This window comes from Paracoccidioides lutzii (genome assembly GCF_000150705.2).
Source record: "Paracoccidioides lutzii Pb01 unplaced genomic scaffold supercont2.30, whole genome shotgun sequence".
Taxonomy (NCBI): Eukaryota; Fungi; Ascomycota; class Eurotiomycetes; order Onygenales; family Ajellomycetaceae; genus Paracoccidioides; species Paracoccidioides lutzii.
Window position 1 is genome coordinate 108,143 of NW_015440976.1, and position 17,400 is coordinate 125,542.

Sequence of the window (17,400 nt, forward strand, 5' to 3'; positions counted from 1 at the left end):
AATATGTTTCAGCCAACTATAACATCCTGACCCGAGAGATATAAGATAAGAGAAACTTTGAGACCCGATAATGCGCAATGGTAAGTGCTTGGAATAGGAAACGGATTAAGTGAGAGTATGAAGGAAGGGTTGCGGTGGAAAATTGGATGGCTGGTAGCGCCAGCTCGCATTCATGGGGGGAATAAGTTGTGAGACTTTCCTTGGAGAAACGGAGAGGGGAAAGAAGGTGTCCAACTGGGTAATAAAAGTAGCCTAACGTATGAAGAAGTAGGAAATCAAACATCTCGCCTTCACACATGAACGAATTAGCTATGAAGTCCATGTGACCAATTTTGACCCTATTTAAATGGTGTTGATTCTGACCAAGGAAGTCCAGGTTCCTCAGGACTTGGAGTATGCACTGCGTTCCTGTCTCCGAACGGGTTGTCCTCGTTATCTTCCTCCTCGTCAGTGTCCTCGTCTTCGCTCTGACTGTGTAATTCTCTTTGCTTTCCCTGAGGCATCGACAACCGCGGGTTGTAGTAAAGGTTATCAGGTTTAGCAGGCCGTGGAGGCCGTGGAGGCTTTATGGTGGCACCAAGAGTCAGTGCAGAAAGCTCATCGCTTGTACCCCTATTCGGATTCATAGCTTCTTCTAACCAAGCTTCGCTATCACTGTCACTATCGTCATCGACGCTCTTATCTAGAACTTCAAAGGTCATGAGGGCATTTATCAGTTCATCATTAGCGTGAATGAGACTGCCAAGGAAATCATCGCTGTTGACATGGTGGATGTATCTTAATATTTGCCGCCGCAGATCCTTGCACTTTTCAAACTGACTCATTACCTCCGGGTCCTCGCTTACGCGATGATGCTCGCGATTGACCAACTTCAGTGCATTCATGAAGTTTGTGCTTGCCATGGATGAGGATGCAATTGTTTGCAGAATTTCTGGCCGCTCTTTCTCTAAATTGAATGGCCTTCCGCGGTGAGATGTGTCCTCTGATGTCTTGGACAGGCTTGGCCGGCCTGTTTTGGAGAACCTCGACGATGTGGGGGATGATAATAGAGTGGCTGGGCCATTTCCAGCCGTAATAGATACAGAATGGCCTATAGGGGTGTCTGGCTGCAATTCTGTTTCTTTGAGAACTTTCGATTGTTGTTGCTTCATGGGTTTTTTCCGTTGGGGTAGCTGCCTGTGGAGGTTGGCAATTCGTTCCATGCCAGAAACCCCTTTGAAGGAGGAATACCACTGCAGGAACATTTGCCTGCATTTTTCTTTTACTTCTGGGTCTGAAACTGGATCTGTGGCGGCTACGCGGAGCCGCTCTAACAGTGGCTCATCTGTGAAACCTCGGAGATATCTTTCTCCTGCATTCTGGATGAGAAAGTCTAAAATTGTCAGAGCTCGTAGCTGTCGATGCACAGACCCATATTTCCTATAGCAGAGTTAGTATTAGCGGGAGAACTAGTTGACTGGGATTTAACATACAATTTTTTCCGCAGGGCTCGACTGGCCTCGTTCGGACCACTAGCTTGAAGCCGGATCACTTCGATCAGGTCTACAATTCCGCTAGAATCGTCAACTTCATACTGCTCACTGGTGAGTCTATCAATTTGAACAGTGATGGCCGAATACGGCTTTTTCTGTTTATAGCCGAAAAGCATGTTATTAGCTGCAAGGTGGTAGGAAGGAGAAATGGACACACGAGCGAGAAGGCACATAGAAAAATGGAAATATGGAGGATTGAAGCTCTATTCATACGTGGTAGATATGCATGACTGAGAAAATGAAAATAGACCCCATGGCAGGCAGATCCTTTAGAAGCGGCGTGGTATTACATTTATGGAAGGACATTTCCTCCGGGAGAAGTGAAAGAAGGCCTTCCTGTCACTGGGGCAAATAAGAACCGAAAGGGGAATTGGAAAGAAAGAGAGAACCTACGGATCCGGAGAACATGACGGGTTTGGTTAATGAAGGGGGTACGGGTTGAGGAGGGATGTCAATTCACTACCCGAGTTTGTCAGACACCTTAAGCAGGGTAATGTTTTAGTCTTAAAGGGCCTATGATGAGATAAAAACTCACAAGTAATCGCTAGCATATGTGGTTTTAAGCTAGAGGTCTGCAGAAGCGTAACACACTGCAGGGCTGATATGCAAGCAAAGCGGGAGCCTGAGCTAGACTTGAGCGGAGGAGGGAGGACGGGTGGGCTGTTCGTAGCGTAGTCTGATCGTCCTGTTCTGGTCCACTTGATAAAGAACAAACTGGAGACAGTACTCTGAAGAAACTGATCAATTTTAGTTGCACACACACAAAGAAATATTAGTGCAGGGGACAGGATTTTGGGCGCGGTTTTGGGAGTTGTCCAAGCCCAACGGAGTTGAACCCCGCATTTCACAATCAGCGGCCAACTAAAGAAACATACGTGTGGCGTCTGACGAACAAAACAGAAAGCGGACCAATGGATAGCATTTCCTGGAAAAACAAGTATGGACCCTTTGAATTCCTCGAAATCCGAGATATGTGTATACATCCAGCGGGCCGCGGTGTTTATCCTGATCGGGAAAAGATGAAGTTATCCCAGTCGTAATAATATGGATGAGTGGATATCCTGATCGGGTCTAGTGCGGGGAAGTGGTCCGAGATCTGCCAACACGTGATATTTTGTTAGCTCAGCAGACGAAATCAAGGAGGTAACTTGGAGATGTAGTTTTTAATCCAGTTAACTAGTTAATATATTCTTATATATTCGATATGTATTTTCGTCTATGAAGGATAAATCTTCCCAATTGAGAAAACCAAGCCCATCATCTAGATATATCTGTGTCCATTTTATTGTATCGATCTCCCTTCTCATCCTGGCAACCATTATTGCAGCAAGACTCGGACACCGTCTCTTTCTCAGGCATATATTCGGTTCCCCTCTATCCCTCCAACAACCTCCGGTAGTCAATATGTCCTACCAGCAAGAGCTCTACGTGGCAGAACTAGCAGTACAGAGAGCCACTTTGTTCACGCAGAAAGTATTCCGCGAAAAAACAAAAGGCACCCTATCCAAGGATGACAAGTCCCCTGTCACGAAGGGCGATTTTGGTGCACAGGCTTTGATTATCCAGGCTATTCGCAAGAATTTCCCAGACGATGAGATTGTTGCGGAGGAGGAAGCGACTGCCCTCAGAGGAGACAAGCCATTGAGCAATGAAATTTGGGGTCTGCTCAAAGATATTAGGCTAGCTGACGAGGAAAGTGAGAAGGTTCTTGGTGGACCATTGCAGAGTGAGGAGGCTATGCTGGACATCCTCGACCAGGGGAAAAGTGCTGGAGGACCACATGGGAGAATATGGGCTTTGGATCCCATCGACGGCACAAAGGGGTTTCTCCGTGGAGGCCAATATGCCGTTTGCCTCGGCTTGATTGTGGATGGGGACGTTAAAGTAGGAGTCATCGGTTGCCCCAATTTGCCAGTGTCTGACTCCGCGCCGATCCCCATAGACCTGAATGCTCAGCAAGGCGGCGAGGAGAGCGGGGTACTCTTTTCTGCAATACTTGGTAAGGGAGCCTCGAGCCGCCCCTTATCTGAAGGGAAATTGCAAAAGAGCAAATCTCTCTTGATGAAACCAGTGCCAGATATTACACAGGCTTCACTTTGTGAAAGTGTTGAGGAAGCGCATTCCGCACAAGGTGATACCGCTGCTGTGGCTAAGATGCTAGGGATCAGTGGCACACCTGTGCGGTTGGATTCGCAAGCTAAATACTGCTCCATCGCTCGAGGGGCTGGCGATATTTACCTTAGACTGCCCACGAGAAAGGATTATCAAGAGAAGATTTGGGACCATGCTGCGGGGGACTTGTTAGTCCGCGAGGCTAGAGGAATGACGACCGATATCCACGGCAACAGACTTAACTTTGGCAAAGGGAGAACGTTGGCTGACAACAAGGGGATCGTTGCCGCCCCGAAGGCTATCCATGACCAATTGCTTAACGCCGTGCAGAAAGTGCTGAAATTGAAATAAAGGATACCATGTAAATATATTTCTTCTTTTCAAGAGGATGGCAGACAAGCAGTTAAGCATTCAAGTGTAATGAAAACGAAGAAAATAAAAGAACAATGGCTATTTTACAGAGGTATGGAAAATGAAACCTAAAAGAAGTAGATATACAAAAACCACAGCAAAGATATGATGAAAGCAAGAGAGCCAAATCACTTGATCTTCTTCGCCTTCAATTTGATTGTCTCGCCGTTCACGAATATACCCTTTCCCTTGTAAGGCTCTGGTTTACGCCATGCTCGAATCTCCGCCGCAAACTGTGTCACAACCTGCTTGTTGGCTCCCTCTAGAAGGATGGTAGTGGGTTGAGGTGTGCTAGCTTTGACTCCCTGAGGGATGCCTAGCTCAATTGGATGCGCATATCCAACTTTCAGCGAGACGTACTGTTGGCCGGGATATTCTGGCTCAGGAATCGTAACGGCCTCGGGTTCGATCATTGCCCTAAATCCAACTCCAACAAAATTGACAATGCAAGTATGGCCCTCCGACACTCCTAGGATGTGGTTCTTCAAGTGTTGTCTTACGGTTCCTGTGGGCAAAAATGTTAGGGAAAGGCGGGCTGCCATGTAGAGAATGTTGGGAATAGTGAATAGATTCGCATACCCCACATAGCACGCTGACGTTTAATTTTGGGGTTTTGCACCTCAACGCTCGCTTTTCGAGATTTCGGGTCAAAATTGAGAGTCGAAAATGATGGCAGGGTCAATGTCAGGGAACCTAGAATAATTGCTGTCTCGTCAGTGAGTGTCCTGGATTGCCGCTGACTGGAAATATTGATTGCATACCTAAAGGCCCAGTAACCTCTACCGCGGTAGTTGGGATATCTTTCCCCGGTCGCACAGTTGAACTCTTAGCTACCGGAAGCTCGATAAAATTTAGCGAAACTTCAGATGGGATTGACAATGGCGCAGCGCCAATTCGCGATCGTGCTGCCGTTGAAGTCGAAAACTGCTTGGAGTTATTATGAGGGAGAGAGAAGTCGGGGAGAATGAAAGCTGGTAAGGAATTGGTCCTCATGGACTCCTTGAGGAGCTGCCTGTAGCAGCTCCTTGACATTGCCCAGTTCATCTTGTCGTTGCTGCACTGCCCATTATCGCAAATGCGGTCTATCCAAAGACGGGAATAAATGACTTCCACGTGACCTCAACATAACACGTGATATGTCGCGTTATATAAGCCAAAACCTAAATTCAACTTCAATTCGACGCGGTTCCCCCATGCCCGCGTCAATGTCGCAAGATTCTATCTCAAAACAACTCCCGTTGAAGATGTCTTGCTTAGTTGATTTCGGGATTCATAGCGACCTGATTTATTCTTACCATGGCTATTAACCATTGACCTTTTCATTCTGGACCCGGAATGTCCCTCTCATGATATATAGGCCTGATTAAACCAAAACAGCTTTCATCCAAGATCTGCTTATGAGGCGTTAATTGAGACTGTATTTCTATTTTACCCGATTTTTCTTTAATTGAGACCCGAATTTAATCATCTTTCGTAATTCCCTTTCTCTACCACTTCCCCTTGTTTTTTTTGTCTCTCTCGGGGCCAAGATGAGGCTCCAGATACCCGCTACTTGTGCTTTAAGCTTGATCGGTCTTTTTCTCTTTACAAAGGCCAATTCGCTGAGATCCTTGTCCTCAAGGAAAGGTAAGATAGCGGATCCAGCGTTCCTCGATGTATCACGTTAACTTATCGTTATCCAGACCCAAATTTCTCATCACTCGGTGCGGGCTATGATGAGGCTGATTTGCCGTCTTTACTTCATTCGCAAATTACCCAGTACAGTGAAGTGTTTTCTAGTGCTATTGAGCTTCTCAACTCCATGAAGTCGTCACCTTCCTGTAACCGGATGGCGGCAACTAACCTAATTTTGTCTTGTCAATCAATCCGTGGAGATGACGGTAATCAAAAGGAGGCTCTTTCTGACTCCCTGGATAATGTTAAGTCATTGTTTGCTGCTAGGCTTGCCGTCTGTGAACTTATCGGTGCTGGAGCGACGATTCCAGAACAATGTTCTCCAATTTTCACGTCTCGCAAAACGCATTTGCATCTAGAAGAGGAAAATATAATCCAACTCTCACAGCTGGAACCGTGTCTTAAATCTTTAGAATCTCGACCCCAGTGGTGGACGAGTTACAGTAACAGCAGGCAAAATGCAGCTGTCATGTGCCAGGCAGCACGAGCCGAGATTGAGCGTGAAGAGGAGCTAAAGCTGTATAAGAATCTGGCTGACCTCACCTCGATTCTAACTGACTCTCTCAACCACACACTTATATCAACAGCAATGGAGGCTTCTCGACAGAGGGTGTTTTTAGATATCGTGAAAGAAATGCAGGATAATCTCATGCAGGACCTGGAAAATGGATTTTTACGATATCGTGATATATCAGCAAGGGTTGTTGATGACCTTGAAGGGGTGCAAGAGCTAATGTCCCAAACGCGCTCTGATGCCTCCAGCGCGAATAAGGTTTGAAATATCATTACTGCGTCAATGATTCATCCCATTTCTCACTTGTCGTTAGGATCTCCATTCCACAACGAAAACATTACACGGACTGAAACGGATTCTCGATGAAATTCAGCTGGAAACGGAGAGAAGAGCCTCCCAGATGGCTGCGATTGAGAAGAAAAACCACCAGGAGAGTCTAGAGCTAGTTTCGTCATTGAGGCAATCTGTTGAGCTTTTAAGCAGTCAACATTTGCGACCAATATTGGAGGGGTTTGGCAATATTTTCTATTCAATGGTATACCTTTAGAGGTCCCCCTCTTTGCAATTTGCTAATTTAATTTCTAGCAAGCCGTGGAGGACCTTATGAGCTCAATGGAAGCCAGACATGACGGCTTGGATGCGGTAAGTCAGTTTGTATATGCTAACTGAACCGAAGTTAATGGAAACAGCGAATGAAGTCGCTCGAGCACATCTTTCAAGAGTTTGAACATACAACTCTGGCGCTACAACAAATCCAAATGCAGCAGATTCACGATCAAAACTTCTTCCAAAACGACTTAAGAATCTCTCAGGCGCTTCTAAACGACGTCGCGGCTTCAGCAGCAAACCTCCAGACCTCAATTGAGAGCTCCTATGCAGTTTTCCGTAAAATTACTAGTTTCAGCGGGCTAATCACTTCCATATCGTGGTGGATTTTGTCAGTGACGGTGTTTGTCACACTCCCGGTGTTTCATCTCAAGCTGGGTAGAATCTCACTTTTGAGTCTATGTAAGCATCCGGGCATTGTTTCATCAACAGATAACGAGGCTAAATAATATCCCAGTATGTGTTGTTGCATTGTATTCCTCGTGGGTTACCGGTTGGCTTCAAATCGTGAGACTCTCTTTTACTCCTGCAACCCCCCCACCGGCGGATGTCATTTACATTGTTTCCTTCAGCCTTGGGGCCGTCACTGGCGTTTGCTGTTTTCTTTACTTTGCGACAAGGCATCTTTTGCCGCGTATACGGTATGCCAGCCGGACTTCAAAGCCGGATCTAGCTTGATATCCACGAGTACCACCACAGGACAGGTCGCTGCTGGTCACTATGAGCTATCATACTTTGCGTATGCTGCAGACCATAGAGAACTCCATCCTCGGACCTGCTTTCACCCTTTGCTGTCCAAACACCTTTACCCTCTGACTATCACTCTTTTCCTACTACCGTTATGCAAATCCACGCAATCTAAATGTCTTTGCTACATTTTTTACAGCATTGCTATTTGCTTATTTCCCATTATAATTACTGATGCAGAGTAATTTGTTGAAGACATATATATGATACCATTTACTTTTTAAAGCTGTTGATATTGCTATGCATCTTACTATTTTCCCCCCTTGGTTTTCATAAATTTGCCCCCTCCCCCCTCTTCTGTTCTTTTAGACCGCAACACGATGCTACTGTTGTTTCAAGATTTAGAGCGTGTATTTATCGTGTTATCGTTGCTGCTTCCCGTGACATTTATCAGTACACTTATTTTGAACTCTTGTGTCCCATCACTCTTTTAGCACCGTTAGGGCTTGGGACCCACATGTCACACGCAACAAGAGAAATGCAGCTATACCAATCCAGAGCTGTCAATTTTGGGAATAAAAGTTTAGAATCTTTTATGAGGGTTATCAATTTTCTAATCTTGAGTTGTATCCAGACAGTAGACAACGGGAATGACATATCTGGTGTACAAGACAATAGTTACTGTCTATGTCCTCAGCAAGAGATGCGAATGCTGTTGCATACACCATCCCGAGGTCAATTATCCTGTTTAAAAACAGGGGAAAGCTTTCCACTAGCACCTTGGCCGTTAGACATTTAGCTCCAGTAGTTTTAATTCCATCTCCCAAGCTTGTTCCCGACGTAGACATCACGACCCACCGATGGCGGGAGGTGGAAAACAGCTATTCGGCTTTCTGAATATTTGGGTTGAAGGGTTGATAAGTACACTCCCTACGCGGCTAAATGACCCGCTAAAGTTAGCTAAATGTTTATGGCGTATTAACGCCAGGTCTGTCAGAATAGGGATATTCCCCCACAGGGGTATAGTGTTAATTCACCAGTTCTATTAGGATCACATATTTCTCCCTGTGTAGGGAGGGTTTCATAGCCTCCTCTTTTCATAATATCTTCATTACATATATGCTACCCCGCCCTATACATCCAAAAGATATCTATCATGAAAACAGAATTCCCACCCATGCCATGCTGCTACAGTTTACAAGCCCTGCCTGGGCGTTGCTGCTCAATCCATTTTTTCATCAGATCGGTCAACCTATCGATCTCTTGAAATGTGTTTTTAGAGTGCAGGCATACTCGCACCCGTTCAGTTCCCTTGGGTACGGTTGGGGGCATAATTGCACGGACTATTTGTCCCTTGCTCTGTAGGAAGCTTGCAAGCTCACGTGGCATTGCGGTTTGAAGCGAGAAGATAGGAGATCGACCTTGATGCTGCACTCTGATGAGGGTGGGGTCTTCAGGGAGTTGTTTTTCTAGTCTGGTACCCAAGTATTGGACAAGTTCGTACAGTTGGGATTGGAGCTGGGTTTGTGATCGTGCGTCAGTATGGCAAGATGGTTTCAAAAGGAGGGTGGAATCGTTGATTGGAGTGTTGGTCATACAGTCTCTGTTACTCCCTGGCTCATGAGGTCATATACAGCGCGGATGGAGACGAGGGACGGAAGGCTCATCGCTGTAGAGTAAATGAAGCTTCGAGCGTAGTTGATCAGGTATTCTCTGGTTAGGGGAGAACAGAGAACAATAGCTAAAAGATATAAAAAAAAAAAAAAAGAAAGAAAAACAAAAAAGAGAGAGACCAGGGGTGCAGACGTTGGTTAGCTACTTTTTCTACTTCTCTAGCACTTCTACGCCCGGTGTAGAGCTCCTTATATTGGGCCACTTCAAGGGCGCAGCTTAGTGTATATGGGTGGCATTGGGATGAAGGGGGCCGGGGTTGGTACCTCCATGACTTGCTAATGCTTTGCCAAAAGTGTGTAACCTGAGGAAAATACGATTCTCCACACCGAGCTCCTGAATGACCCCTGCACCTCGGGGCCCGAAGACACCAGTTGAGTGTGCTTCATCCACAACCATATATCCGTTTCCTTGGGGAAACACTTCCCTAACAACCTCCAGAAGCTCCGCGATGGGAGCAATATCTCCATCCATGCTGTAGAGCGATTCCAATGCAACAAAGACGCTCCGCTCTCCCAACGCTATTAGAGGGTCATTTTGCACCAAGCTCTGCGCAATGCCGAAAAATGAATCGGTGGAATTATGCTTGAACGGGATCCTTTTAGCCGCCCTTGACAGCCTCATGCCATCGTGGACGCTGGCGTGGATCAATTCATCGTACAAAATAACATCCCCTGGCTGCGGAATGCAAGAAAATACCGACAGATTTGCATCATAACCGGAGTTAAAAAGCAAGCCGCTCTCCGCATGGTGGAAGGAGGCTATGAAACGCTCCAACTCCTCTGCGTAGGCAGAGTTGCCATCCAAGAGTCGGGATCCTTTGCTTGCGAGCGCATGTGAAGAAGACTCACTGGCAAGAGTTTGAAGAAAGTGAGATCGAAGGACGGCTGAGGTTGACAAAGACAGGAAATCGTTGGAGGAGAAATCAACCGAATTGGGCGGTGCAACTTTTAGACGGCGACGATGTCCCTTGGCCTCTCTCTGATCCAAACGAGATTGAAAAGCTCGCAGAAGTGGCCCAGAAGGTTCCATTGTGGATTTACAAGTTGACTAGGTCAATCACATCCTAACAGAGAATGCATTCAAACAGGTTGGGTGATATATATACATATATATAATACTCCAGCACGCTTTGTTGGGGTTTTCCATTTATTACCCTGGGTTTAGTTATAAGCCAGAATCATGGAACAAAGGCAATCGGGCGCCCGAAGAGGAGCCAATGTTTGGAAATGGCAAAAACTTTGATGGTTTCGGGCGCGGGGCAAATACCCCATGTAACCCATTTTATTACATACTACTGCATCATAGACTCTCCGCGGGGCCGGGCGTTCGGCAGGGGTTTCTGAGTGCGTCGTCGGAATTCAGTACGATTTGAGGAGTCAAACCTGGCTCACCCAGACAGCTGCCCCAGAACCTTGCCCGATAGTATGGTTAACTATTGCTGGGACAGAAAAAGGGGCTCGGCGAGTTAACTAGCGGGAGCGACGCTGACAGAGAACCCAGTAACTAACTACATAACCATGCCGTGGGGGGTTGGGGTGACCACGCAGAATAACCCAAGCAGCTCCCTCCGGGGCCCAAGACGCAAATGCCGTAGTGTAGTGTAATTGATGCTCAGCTCCCGGGGTTGCCGTCGTCCTTCGCTCCATGAGAATCTCGTTTGGCTGTCACTAACTAAAGAAACTAACCAACTGATTAATTAATAGAGCGCGGGTGGGCCCCAGGCAGCACAACCTACCAACCCCGTCAGCCATTGCCCTGCAACATTCGCTGGAAAAAAGGATTCCGAAAGACGATGATGCCCCATGTCTGCAATGTCTGGGTGTCTGGATGTGTGCGGAGATATCCCCGTCCAGCCGGCGGATTAGTTATGCTTTTGTAGGGCTTAAACTTAAATTATGGGGATCGAAGGGGGGTGTTGGAACTTTCCGCAGCCTCTTAAAAAAGTACTCCTCTCTATTGTAGTGTAGGTCTTCGGATCCGGTTGTTCTCTATTTAAAAAAGGGGCCCCCTATGTTTAAATTATGGCGCGTGCTGGGGCTTTTCTCTCACGGCATTTGCTAACATATCAAGTATACGGCGCCAATACAAACGTGGGTAAAACGATATTCTCTTCAATCCTCTATAGAGCCCATGCTGTATCAAATCCCAAGGCCAACCACTGGTACCTGAAGCCAGTTTCCACCGGGCCTGATTGTGAGCGGGATGATAGGTACGTGCAATAACAATACGTCGATGAAATTGCTTCCTGGATTTCTTTTTCACAGCCTCGTTCCTAGAATTAACTACCTTGGCGGCCCTAACACTAACTCGCGAGCTATAAGACACATTAGCCGCTTCGCTAGGCATGTTTCGTGCAAGTGTTTATATACGTTTGATCGGCCAGTGAGCCCTCATATTGCTGCCATTGGCAAAAAGGTAGGTTTCCTCCCCTTTTTCTACAATATTCGTAAACGTGATATCTCAATGACTATTGTACCTCCAGTGTCCCAATGACCGAGAAATAATTGAGGCGGTCAGTCAGACCCTTAATGGATGGGCGCAACATGGACAAGGACTCGCGCTTGTTGAGACAGCGGGAGGAGTTCTGTCCCCCGGTCCGAATGGCACACCGCAAAGCGATGTCTATAGACCTTTACGATTACCTGTCATCCTGATCGCGGACTCAAAATTGGGAGGCATCTCATCTTCCATCGCCGCGTATGAGAGTCTGGTACTCCGCGGATATGATATAGATGCAGTTGCAGTGTTAGAGGATAACTATTATCAAAACCACGAATATCTAAAGGACTTTTTTACCTCCAAGAAGAGTATTCCAGTTCTGGTATTTTCTCAGCCTCCAGAAAAGAAGTTGACAAGCAATGGTTACCCTGCTGAAAACGATGAGGAGGCAATGTCAAAGTACTACGAGCAACAAGTTGAAAAGCTTGTAACAGAAAAGCACTCGCCTCTATCTGGGTTTTTGGACGGACTGTCTGAAAAACACCATTCCCGGATATCAGAGCTTGAAGCTATGCCTTCCAAGGCTCATTCCTCCCTCTGGTATCCATTTACCCAACACAAGTCAATAACTTCAGGAGACATCATGGTAATTGATTCGGCGTATGGAGACTGTTTCCAGACCTTGAAGAGCAATTCTACACATCTATGCTCGAACTCAACCACTTCTAACATTACACCTGCCCAAACAGACACACCCAATTTGTTACGCCCCACATTTGACGGGTCTGCATCATGGTGGACGCAGTGTCTCGGACATGGAAATCCCGAATTGTCATTGGAGGCCGCGTATGCAGCCGGCCGCTATGGTCATGTTATATTCCCAAGTGCAGTCCACAAGCCAGCCCTTTCCCTTGCGGAGGCATTAATCAAAATGATGGACAATCCTCGATTAACCAGAGTTTTCTACTCTGATAATGGCAGCACTGGGATGGAGGTAGCTGTGAAAATGGCTCTGAGGGCAGCGTGCAAGCGATATCAATGGGATTCCAGCAAGGACGACATTGAGATTTTAGGCCTACGTGGAAGCTATCACGGCGACACTATTGGGACAATGGATCTTTCGGAGCCGTCAACCTACAATAAAAGGGTTGAATGGTACCGTGGCCGTGGCCATTGGTTCGACTTCCCTACGGTAAAAATGGTGCGGGGAAGCTGGATTGTTCAGATCCCGGCAGGATTGAAGGAAGCTTTGGGTCCAGATGCAGAATTTTCTACATTGCAATCTATCTTTGACCTCGACAATCGCAGGAGTTCCGAGGCTAGCGGACGTTACAAAAATTACATAAAAAAAATTATAGAAAATCTTATCCTCCGGGATGGTCGTAAGTTTGGAGCTCTGATCATGGAACCAGTCATCCTGGGAGCTGGAGGGATGTTATTTGTGTTAGTATTCCATCTTTCTTTTCTTTTCCTTTTTTTTCTAACCCGCGGTTAGCCATCGCTAATTTCGCAGTGATCCACTTTTTCAACAATCTATGGTTGACGTTGTTCGGGAAAACCCGGCCTTATTTGGACAGGGACAAACTACACAACGGTCACAGCATCATAATACATGGTCTGGCCTGCCTGTGATTTTTGATGAGGTTTTCACAGGCCTCTATCGTCTAGGCCGAGTTTCCTCCAGTTCCTTCCTGGACACACATCCTGACATCTCGGTACATGCCAAGCTATTGACTGGCGGACTCTTACCCCTTTGCGTAACTCTAGCAGGCCAGGATGTCTTTGAGGCTTTTTGCAGTCCACATAAAGCCGATGCACTGCTGCATGGTCACAGTTACACTGCACACCCTGTCGGCTGCAAGGTGGCGGAAGCTTCGCTTCGCATGTTGAGCACGGCGGATGCAGAGAGACATAAGAAGATCCAACAGCGCAATCAAAAGCATGGCGATCCCCTAACGGCCGCCGGGGACATGGATCGTGCGCTGAATCGTGTTATCGATCAGATGACCGATCCACAAGGGCAACAGCAACAGTCGCGGCAAATCTGGAGTAGCTGGTCCGAAAAACTGGTTCGCGACCTCTCACATTCAGAACAGGTTGAAGGAGTGTTTGCTCTAGGCACTGTTATAAGCATTTCCCTTCGAAACCAGGATGGTGGTGGTAAGTAGTATTTCTCCTGCCTTGTTTAGACGATCCATGTTCCCATCCCGCTGACAGAGGGTTGTTCATTCCAGGATATGATTCAAATGCTGCATCTGGCCTGCAGAGGAGACTAAGCGAGACGAATCCTGACGGATTTAATATTCACTGTCGTGTGCTGGGGAATGTCCTGTATTTAATGTGTGATTTAACATCAGATCTAGATGAGTTGGCTATGGTAAACAAGGCCCTTCGATCTGCTCTTCTGTAAGAGTCTATTATGTCCAAAGTCTTTTTTTTCTTTTCTTTTTTTTTTCTTTGTTGTTGTTGTTTCCACAATGTTTAAGGTTATAGATAGATATAGACGGGGGGGCGGGATGATTATGGATGGATTAGTTCCTTTGCTAAATAGACCCGGCGGGGTAGATGTATATTACTTTTTTCTATTCATTGCATGAAAATATGAAAAATATAAAAAATTAAAATGTATGCTCAAACATTTTTATTTTATTTTATTTTATTTTATTTTTAGCTCGCTGCAGCAACCGCAGCGGCAGCATCCGAAGAAGCTCGGAACTCCCCCCGCTGGTAAGCCTGCATCGGATAGAATCCCCATTTCGCAAACATCTTCTTATCTTCCTCCCAGCCATTGCAATCAGTGGTAAGCATTTTCTCACCAGTGAACACCGAGTTGGCCCCAGCCATGAAGCACGCAACCTGCTGCTCCTCAGTCATGCTTATGCGCCCTGCGGACAATCGAACAGTGGTCTTGGGCAGTATGATCCTCGCTGTCGCTACTGTGCGCAGCAACTTGTCGAATTCGATTCGTTTTCTGTCACCCAGTGGGGTTCCCTTGATCGGGACAAGGGCATTTACAGGAAACGACTCTGGATGAGCTGGAAGCGTGGCTACGGCATGCAACAGGCCAACTCGATCTGAGTCCTCCTCGCCTAAACCCAGAATTCCGCCGGAGCACACATTGATACCCGCTTCGCGGACCTGGCTCAGTGTTTGGAGACGCTCGTCATACGAGCGTGTAGTAATGATGGATGGGTAAAATTCCCGCGAGGTATCGACGTTATGATTATAAGCTGTTAGCCCTGCTTCTTTCAGCTCCCTGGCCTGATCCCCATCGATCATTCCAAGCGTCACGCAAACTTCCATATCCAACTTTCGGACACCAGAGATCATTTCCTTGATATTTCGCAGACTGGTTTTGCGACCGCGCATGTCCCGCCATGCTGCCCCAAGACAGAAGCGCGTGCTACCGTTTTCTTTCGCGATGCGGGCCGCTTCAAGAACGGAATCGACGGGGCTCATTTTCGTAGCTTTCAGGCCAGTGTTGTATCGTGAGGATTGTGAGCAATACGAGCAATCTTCCGTACATCCGCCGACCTTGATATTCATCAGAGTGCATAGCTGGATAGCCGAGGGGTCATGGAATCGCCGGTGGACAATGGCCTGTGGGCACCGGGGAAAACCATTAGCACTCTTCTAGCCTGCGGTCAAGTAACTATTGTAATGAGTGTGGCTCTTTTTCCGGTTAGGGATAATTCGTACAGCGGCATGGGTAAGCTGATGTAGGGGGACATCATATATCTGTCTGATTTCATCCCGAGTCCAATTGATGCGGGGACTTTCAGCGGCAAGCGCATCCTGTAGGGCTTTTGGTATTGACGCAGACGCTGGAGATATAGATGTTGCCGCTCGGTTTTGTGTAATTGGGCCGCAAGTGCGTCGAACGCTTTTTCTCACGAGCGGAGATAGTCTCATCGACGCCATTTTTTCTTTTTCTTTTTCTTTCTTTTTTTTTTTTCTTTCGCAATCGGTGTGCCAGGGCGTCGGCCAGCTAACTACTGGGAGGGGAAGATAATAATAATAATAATAGGGAGTTATTAAAATGGATGCGACCAACAAGCTGTGGACTTATTAACCAATTCCGATTAAGTCTTCACATGTTCAGACAGACAAACCGACTGAGGGCTGTGGTGAAACCCAGTGCGAATAAAAGCAGCCTTAAACTCATTGGCATACCGTGGGGTAGAGTAAGCCCCAACACTTCGCTCCGGATTGGTCTTTTTCTAAAATTAAAGGTTCCGGCTGGGGCAAATTATGCTTTCCGTGGTGCTGATGCCCCCTTGGATCCAGGATTTCAGAACCCTGGTTGGGCTTTGAGGAGAATGCCGCCAATGGAACAATTGCTCGTCGCCAGGACGTGTAACTAAACATGATCCCCAGTTGAAGCAATTTTTGTTTTCAAGTTCAGCATGCGTAAGTAGTGACCATCATGTGTCACAGACAGACAACGCAAACCAGAGGTTGAAGAGTTTTATCCTCATGGCATTCGTTTCTTTGATGGTTGAAGCAATAACTAACTAATGCACGCCAACTTCTGCAGGCTGGTTGAAGGTCTCATTAGGTTCAACATCGCAGCCCAATGGTGGTTAACGGCTGAAGTAGCTATTGATCTCAAGAAATCTGGTGTCAAGTTACTTCAAGGGCCGGGCATCCGAGTGGTGAATTTCAAGGATGATCTTGATCTCAACGTGTAACCAATGCCTGCGTCTCTGTATTAAGGCGTGTGGGGGTCCTCGAGAAGGAGGGAGGAGTCTCTAGAATGTCCAACGACATGAGAGGGCGGGTGCTGAGATAGCCAGAGGAGGTTTACAGTCAGCCTCGTATCTCTCCATCAAACGGTCATTCTCTACGACTTCTGTTCCCCAGGGAGTGTTGGGGGAAGATAGCGTTGTACCAAGCATCAAAACACGATCTGTGGACCAGAAATTCTCTCGGATCATCCAGAAAGACAACGGCTTGGTGTCGGTTTTCATTTCCTTCGCCATCGTGAAAGGATATATATGTGCACCATTGACATGACGAAACTATCTTGTCAATACACCTCGATTCTGATCTCTTTTACGGAACTACAAAATTGTTAAACTAGGACCAGATTTAAGACTTGCAAGACAGTCGTGACTTTTGCATCGGCAGTTACATCTTTTCGCGGTACAAGTTGGGGATATAGAAGTCGATCCTGATTCCTATGTAAGGATATCACGGTTGGCAATCACCGCGGCTGAGGGAAGACAGACGGCAGATTTGCTTTTAGATGCACACCGTTGAACCTCACGGCAGGGGTAAGCCTCTGTGTGAAGTGATGTCCAAGCAAAAAGTGAGAGTCGGGGCATTATATCGAATGCACCATCCATCGGAGTGCCGTCACGTCGTTTAGCTAGAGACATGCCCACGAGATAGAGAGGAAACCTTAGCATCACAGCGCGCCTCTTCCACTTGGCGAATCCGCTCTCTGCGTTCTTTGCATCCAAATAAATGCAGCTTTGTGTCTCTCGTCTATTGTGGTGAATTGCATGATCGCACGTTTTACGGCTGGTACGAAATGAAAGAAGGGTTCAAGAGGAGGACATAGTTATCATGGCGGAAGGAGAGGATAAATGTACTCAGGTACAGTTGTGGACAGCGTTTAGATTACGTGGTAGCTGTTGTTGCGTCCAAGAGGAGGTCCACACTGGAGATTTCTACAATCCCCGGAGTTTTAGTGATGGCAAAAGCCTACTAATGAAGGGAATTTACCTCGAGCTACAGTGGTTTGCC

General features: G+C 46.8%; 7 protein-coding genes across 7 annotated transcripts; 3 read left to right on the top strand and 4 right to left on the bottom strand.

Moving 5' to 3' along the window:
* Positions 1 to 338: 338 nt before the first annotated feature.
* PAAG_08151 (VHS domain-containing protein) lies at positions 339 to 1,648 on the bottom strand (the record flags this gene model as incomplete). Its single annotated transcript, XM_002789851.2, has 2 exons — positions 339 to 1,419; positions 1,473 to 1,648. 2 exons carry the CDS (start codon positions 1,646 to 1,648, stop codon positions 339 to 341), a joined length of 1,257 nt encoding a protein of 418 aa, XP_002789897.2.
* A 1,288-nt stretch (positions 1,649 to 2,936) lies between these two features.
* Positions 2,937 to 3,995, top strand: PAAG_08152 (3',5'-bisphosphate nucleotidase; the record flags this gene model as incomplete). The annotated part of the gene is made up of 1 exon (XM_002789852.2): positions 2,937 to 3,995. The coding sequence occupies one exon, from the start codon at positions 2,937 to 2,939 to the stop codon at positions 3,993 to 3,995; it is 1,059 nt and encodes a 352-aa protein (XP_002789898.1).
* Positions 3,996 to 4,183: 188 nt separating this feature from the next.
* On the bottom strand, positions 4,184 to 5,099 carry PAAG_08153 (mitochondrial 54S ribosomal protein YmL16; the record flags this gene model as incomplete). The annotated part of the gene is made up of 3 exons (XM_002789853.2): positions 4,184 to 4,560; positions 4,635 to 4,748; positions 4,817 to 5,099. The coding sequence occupies 3 exons, from the start codon at positions 5,097 to 5,099 to the stop codon at positions 4,184 to 4,186; spliced, it is 774 nt and encodes a 257-aa protein (XP_002789899.2).
* A 485-nt stretch (positions 5,100 to 5,584) lies between these two features.
* Positions 5,585 to 7,527, top strand: PAAG_08154 (hypothetical protein; the record flags this gene model as incomplete). The annotated part of the gene is made up of 6 exons (XM_015846435.1): positions 5,585 to 5,681; positions 5,738 to 6,501; positions 6,557 to 6,778; positions 6,829 to 6,885; positions 6,933 to 7,251; positions 7,307 to 7,527. 6 exons carry the CDS (start codon positions 5,585 to 5,587, stop codon positions 7,525 to 7,527), a joined length of 1,680 nt encoding a protein of 559 aa, XP_015701099.1.
* A 1,197-nt stretch (positions 7,528 to 8,724) lies between these two features.
* PAAG_08155 (8-amino-7-oxononanoate synthase) lies at positions 8,725 to 10,239 on the bottom strand (the record flags this gene model as incomplete). Its single annotated transcript, XM_002789855.2, has 3 exons — positions 8,725 to 9,054; positions 9,135 to 9,277; positions 9,474 to 10,239. 3 exons carry the CDS (start codon positions 10,237 to 10,239, stop codon positions 8,725 to 8,727), a joined length of 1,239 nt encoding a protein of 412 aa, XP_002789901.1.
* A 992-nt stretch (positions 10,240 to 11,231) lies between these two features.
* On the top strand, positions 11,232 to 14,059 carry PAAG_08156 (onanonoxo-7-onima-8-eninoihtemlysoneda; the record flags this gene model as incomplete). The annotated part of the gene is made up of 5 exons (XM_015846436.1): positions 11,232 to 11,419; positions 11,532 to 11,625; positions 11,693 to 13,092; positions 13,163 to 13,809; positions 13,884 to 14,059. The coding sequence occupies 5 exons, from the start codon at positions 11,232 to 11,234 to the stop codon at positions 14,057 to 14,059; spliced, it is 2,505 nt and encodes an 834-aa protein (XP_015701100.1).
* A 257-nt stretch (positions 14,060 to 14,316) lies between these two features.
* PAAG_08157 (biotin synthase) lies at positions 14,317 to 15,570 on the bottom strand (the record flags this gene model as incomplete). The annotated part of the gene is made up of 2 exons (XM_002789857.2): positions 14,317 to 15,249; positions 15,349 to 15,570. The coding sequence occupies 2 exons, from the start codon at positions 15,568 to 15,570 to the stop codon at positions 14,317 to 14,319; spliced, it is 1,155 nt and encodes a 384-aa protein (XP_002789903.2).
* Positions 15,571 to 17,400: the final 1,830 nt, after the last annotated feature.